Source organism: Pollicipes pollicipes, unplaced genomic scaffold (assembly GCF_011947565.3).
Source record: "Pollicipes pollicipes isolate AB1234 unplaced genomic scaffold, Ppol_2.1 Scaffold_4219;HRSCAF=4965_pilon_pilon_pilon, whole genome shotgun sequence".
NCBI lineage: Eukaryota > Metazoa > Arthropoda > Thecostraca > Pollicipedomorpha > Pollicipedidae > Pollicipes > Pollicipes pollicipes.
The window spans coordinates 25,851,885-25,858,051 of NW_023596448.1; the positions used below are offsets into that span (position 1 = coordinate 25,851,885).

Here is a 6,167-nt window from a genome sequence, read left to right on the forward strand (position 1 = left end):
ACACTTAGGTCACGTCAAGGTGCTGCGAAGCTGGCCCGGCGAAATTGTCACCCTGCGAGGAATATTCCACGTTTTTATGGTGAATTTTTATGGTTTATGGTTAATTTATGGTCATGGTTAATTTATGGTTTATTAATAACCACGTTTATGGTTAATTTCCACGTTAATACTCCACGCTCCTGCCCACTTCCACGTGACTCGCTGCAGAGACCAGGGGCACGGCTGGTCCATCGTCAACTTTTATGACGCAGCCTTGTCGTCAGCAGTACTGACGTCACACCACCAGCCATTCACGGCCAGCTGCGTACCCTCTCCTGCATCGTTCAAAACTAATTAATTGCATGACCTGTTTCATCATCGTGTTGAAAATACTGGGCCAAACAAGCAATTCCTTTCACTACACTCAACACCAGCGATCCACAGCACAACTGAGTACCCGCTGCTGTACCCTTCGAGGCTTGTTGATTGTATCTTCTTTTGTTTTATCCTCTTCGTTATACTGGATCAAATGAGCTGTTTCTTTCGCCTCACTTACTTTTTTCGGCCCTCACTACCACTCTGCCATCTCAGTTCAAATCAAATCGCAAAGGTAAGTAACTCTTTACGACATGATATTACTGCAGCTCACACTGAACTTGAAACGTCATTTTAGATACTGGTCCACGTTTAAACATAGATTGTGAATGTTTAACTTAAAGAGCATAAAGTCAGCTCACCAGCATCAGGCTATGAAAAACATTCGCGATACGACTCCTAAAGGCAGGTTTCTTCCTTCTGCAAACTATAGGAAGACACGACCAGTGGCTGAAGATATCCTAACCTGTAGAAGACATAACGCCGGTGGCGACGTGGGTCAGGCCGTTCCAAATACGTATATCTCATTGGTTAAGTCAAGCTCTCTCGACCTTGGACATCGATGGTATTATAAATACTTGCCGTGATGCTGTCTTACAGACTCTGCATGCATTTTTGGTCTCAGCACATGTATGCTATTGCAAACTAATGCAACCCATTATGCATGACCTAATCGAGCAAATATCCTCGTGAACACCATAACGGAACAGTCGAAGCAGTAATGCATTGCACGTGCATCGCACACAGTGACTGCCATAACACTCCATAGCTTTACACAACGCTTAACTGGGATGACAAAACCTTCTGCTATGTATCACCAGCTTTCACAAAATTTTTGACGCAGGCTTATACTATGCATGTTTCCCGAACAAGCATGCGCAAAATGTTCGAGCACTGTGTTTGATATAGAGATGGGTCAACTCCATGCCTGTTCGGACACCCATACGCCGGTTTGCACACAGCATTGACAATAATTTGACCAAGAGTTACGCTACGGACATCTGTTGACGAAGAGGGAGATTCATAGAATTAGGACATGTTTAGTCATGGACTACTCCGGACTGAATACGAGAACCCAAAAGCTATACGGATTGCAACAAGTTTCAACCAATATGTTGACCAATGTAGCTTACTTTTTAATGCCAATCACTGTTGTGGAATCCAGGCGAAGATATCACTTGATGTAAACTATGCATACTTCACAACACTGGTTTCCGATATTCTGGACTCCTGCGCTAAAGATAAGTGATGTCCAGCATACCAGGAGGTAATATAAGGAATATTTAAGCCGCCATGGGATTATACGCCTAGCATGAAAATGCTCGACGGTTCATAAAGGGTGTATAGTGACTGGTGTTGTAACGTTATGAAGTTTCCGGGGTCCTCTTTGCCTCCTCAAAACTGCTGCATTAAATGAGCTGCTGAAAAATTGGTTGAGCTCGCGCGTTTAAGCGTCATGCAGTAGCTCAGGGAAGCCATCATTTCACGGAATCATTGTGCTAATTCCACATTATTTCAAGACGGCCCAGACAGTCCTTGAACTCTCGCTGCTCACGCTGGTGCCGCCCTCTATATCCTCCCAGCTGCCGCAAGATGTCACCATTGCTGTGGACCCTGATGCGTTGATCGGCCTCGGTCGGAGGAGCTGGGTGAAACATCCCGGATACCAGCATAAACAGTTCGTTATGATGCTGATGACGACTGCTGATGTCAAGAAAAGGTATCATTAAAATATTGACATTCCATGAAACACCTTCAAATGCCGCTGCAAGTGACCGCTCGTGTCCAAAGTACAAAACATGTTGGAGGCATAAGCTGCTAGAAAAATTATACAGGGCCTTTTTCAGGAAGGCCACACAACATCGACTGGATAGACAACACCAATAAAAACGATAGTAGGTGGGAACATCATCATCATCAACAAGAACATCAGCGTCAACATCAGCAGGAATACCATTAACACCAACGAGATCAATCCGTGAGTGCATGGAAATCAGCTGTCTAAAATAATCATCTTATTGCTGGTAGAACGTGTCAGGAACCAAAACTCCTTGGAACGAGCTCTGTCTCGAATAAAACGGTAGTAATAGCCATATTCCCCGTAGAGCAAAACGGAAGAATTAAGACATACATTTAACTGAGAATACATATATATATATATATATATATATATATATATTATATATATATTATTATATATATGTGTGTGTTGTGTATGTGTGTGTAATTCATAACCATATTCTTCTTATTTTTACGAGAAATAAGGCTATTAATACTATCTTTCTATATGGCATAATGTTGACTTACATTGGTAAAAACTTTCTTTCCGCACGCGAATATCATGAAAATCCGCATAGCGATTTACCCTGTAGAATAATATGGTGTTGATGTGTACAAATCTTGTGATTTAATCTTCTGTGAACAACTATAACTTGTTCGGTAAAGTGTGGGAAATGGATGCCATTTGGTCACGTGTGTGCTGGAAAGAAAAAAGGCGCTGTTAATGCTGGCTAGCATCTGACTGTCCTCTTTAAGCCAAATTTTTCTGATTCTGCGAGCAGGGCTCCTGACGGAAATTGATTGGAAAGGGCAACTTACTAAACGAAAATTGACGTGTATGATTTTTTTTTAACGGAAATCACTTTAATTCCCTTCGATTTATGTCGAAAGATGTCTGCCCTCGTCTTTTTTCTAGCGACGGATTACTCAGACTGTTCGCCTTAACATATTGGTATTGGTTTGCATGCGTATTAAGCTGGGAGTTTTGTTGTCACTTGACGCCTCTCTTCTCTTCAATGAGTAGACAGCAAATTTGCTGTGCGTTATTAGTAATAAAAGTTTCAAGGCCAAAATGTGTTGGCATGAAAGGATTGCCTGAATGTTTTGTCACATTTGACGTTAAATGCCACCTAAGTACTATATAGTCACAATATTACGGGAATTGATACACATACTCGGCCCAAGATCTATGTGGTTGCTTTAAGTCCCAACGCTGTCGTGAACGGTTGTAAGCATATTGATGGACAGGTGTTTTAGAGACAGGGAAAGATCATGAGCTTGCTTCTTGACCAGTCATGATCAGGGGAAAGCGCCACATAAAACGACGGCATCTCGGCACGTCGGGTATTCCGAGATGTCAGCAAACTCAGTAAGGTGATGGGTGTAAAAAGATAGTTTTTTGTAAGAGTGGCCGACGTACGGTCTGCTCTGGCTATATTCTCCCGACATTCAGAAGTGCGCACAATACGCCACGGAGACGGCTTATTAGTGCACGTCGGTGCGTTAATGACACTATACACCATCGCCAGGTCACAGAGCGCTGGTTCATGGTGTGAACGTGATCGAGTCATCGGAGTAAACGTGATCGAGTGGACGTGATCGAGTCATTGCCACGGCCCATTGGCATGCATAGCGAGGAAGTGCGGGAAGCCAGAAACACACACAGCCAGTAGTGGACCATCTCCTATATCCGCTGGTGACCACCGATCCGTTGATCGCCAGCATCATCGAACCCGACATCGACAGACCCAGGCGCCGACGGTAGCCCGCGGGCCGGCTCGAGCACAGTGGACGAGAGTGCACAACGGCGTCGAGAGGTGAAACAGCACGGCGGACTAAGATGAGCGAAATGCAGTGCCTGTGGTCGTGCGTACGAGCTAACCTTGTCGAGCCGTTTGAAGTTTAACATGCATAGCTTGCAATTGGATAGCTGATGCTAACACACGTTTTTGCTTGTTTTGGTTTAATTTCACATGGTTGGTTTTTGAAGTTGAACTGATTATTACGACCCAGACTAAACAGGTCCCGCTTGTTAAATCGGGCGTGACAAACATAGCAGACGACATTATTCCACGACACGTCATAAAATAATGAGACGCACGCGTTAATATGTTTGCTGCAATCTTGATGTGATATATTATCCAGTTTGGTGCTGATTTCTGTAATGCGTTGACTTCCGTCATGTGAGACTATGGGTGTTCAATGACACATCAAAGTTTGAAAAGCAGCAAAACTAATGTATATTGAGCTTAGTTTTGGCGCTCATGATGCGATCATGTGCTATGGCACTAACATTGCCAGAGAACAAGACAAGCACATGTTTGGTTTCATATGAACTTAAGACGACGCTTATGTGATGGTTGGCTACCGAGCTAAAGGTTTCGGCCACTTCTGAACTCGAAAAAACGCAGTGTGCCGCGGCGCCGCGCCCTCATTGGTTCGTCCGCCCGTCCCAGGGTCGCACAATGGCCGTCAGTATAAAACGGGCCGGCCGGCTCCGGTAGGCACATCTCACTCAACCTCCTCTCCAGTCATGAACCCCCTGGTGAGTTGTGGCGAAAGCTGAGGCCTGTGTAGGGGACAAAGGTCCTTAACACATAAAGCACCAAAAAGTCTGCCTTTTTATTCGATGCCTCCAGATCGTGAGCTAAAAACAGCTATGTACCGCTAAATCGAGCCTGATCAAGTTTGCAACAGTCACGGTAAACGACCATCTCTGATAATTCCGCTGCGTTTCTCGCAGCAAGGTGAACACAGGCGCGGCCAGTGTTTCGCAGAAGTCGGCGACACGCCCAGCCCAACGTGGTTGTCCAGCAGACGGCTGCACTGTCCGCCCGCTAACGCTGTCCGCCCGTCTCCTGTCGCAGGTTGTTCTCAGCGCCCTGGTGGCGATTGCCAGTGCCGCGCCCGGCAACTACGCCGCGCTCGGCTACTCCGGCCTCGGCTACACCGGCCTGGCGCACGCACACGGCTACGCCGCCGCTCCGGCTGTCGGCCTGGCCCACGGCTACGCTGCTGCCCCGGCCGCCGTCGCCTACAGCAACGTGAACGCCGCCGTGCCGGCCCCCCTGCCCACCAACGGCCTGTCGCCTGGTCTGCCGGCGCTGGTCAAGAAGACTGCCATCTCCGCTGCCGGCCGTCCCGTCACCCGCATCACGCCGCACATCACCCGCGTGGAGCCTGAGATCACGTACAAGAAGGTGGACGTGCCCGTGCCCGTGGCGCGCCCCGTGGCCGTGCGCCGCCCGGTGCCCGTGCCGGCCCCGTACGCCGTGACCCCGGTCGTCGAGACCACCGAGGTGGTGCAGCCCGTCGTGCAGCCCGTCGTCCGCCACGCCGTCACCGCCGTGCGCACCGCCCACGTGGCCGCCGCCCCCGCCGCCATCGGCTATGCCGGTGTGGCTCACGGCTACGCCGCCGCCGCCCCCGCCGCCGTCGGCTACAGCGGTCTGGCTCACGGCTATGCCGCCGCCGCCCCCGCCGCCGTCGGCTACAGCGGTCTGGCCCACGGCTACGCCGCCGCCGCCCCCGCCGCCATCGGCTACAGCGGTCTGGCTCACGGCTACGCCGCCGGATACGCCGGTCTGGCTCACGGCTACTCCGGCCTGGTCCTCAAGGACGCCGCCGTCGAGAAGTCCGACTAAACGCTCCAGCTACCACCCGTTGGCGAAAATTTCAGGCGTGCCTTTGAGTGAGAGACGCCTGAATTGTCGCTGGTGCTGCTGAATACCAGGTGCATTGAGTTCATGTCAAGTCTGTCACCCTTCGTCAGCGCCCTTCACGATGTTATATTTTTGTACCAAACTAAGAGTCGTGAACGAATGTTTTTTCAGTAAATGCAGTCAAGAAATGCGGAGGTCCGGGTTGGTTCGCCGCGGTATTCGCCCTTCCCGCCAGGTTAAGAGGTATTCAACGCCATATGGTCTCAGCAGCTCAGTGCATCGTAAAGCTCCAATGGCTACAAATCATGAAATGAAGTGATGCGTGCGTTGCCCCGTGTTTAAGTTGGCAGTTGCTTGTAGAGGACAATGAAC

General features: G+C 49.0%; 1 protein-coding gene across 1 annotated transcript; it reads left to right on the forward strand.

Moving 5' to 3' along the window:
• Positions 1-4,647: 4,647 nt before the first annotated feature.
• LOC119095471 (larval/pupal cuticle protein H1C-like) lies at positions 4,648-5,880 on the forward strand. Its single transcript, XM_037218300.1, has 2 exons — positions 4,648-4,678; positions 5,001-5,880. Exons 1-2 carry the CDS (start codon positions 4,667-4,669, stop codon positions 5,775-5,777), a joined length of 789 nt encoding a protein of 262 aa, XP_037074195.1. The 5' UTR covers positions 4,648-4,666; the 3' UTR covers positions 5,778-5,880.
• Positions 5,881-6,167: the final 287 nt, after the last annotated feature.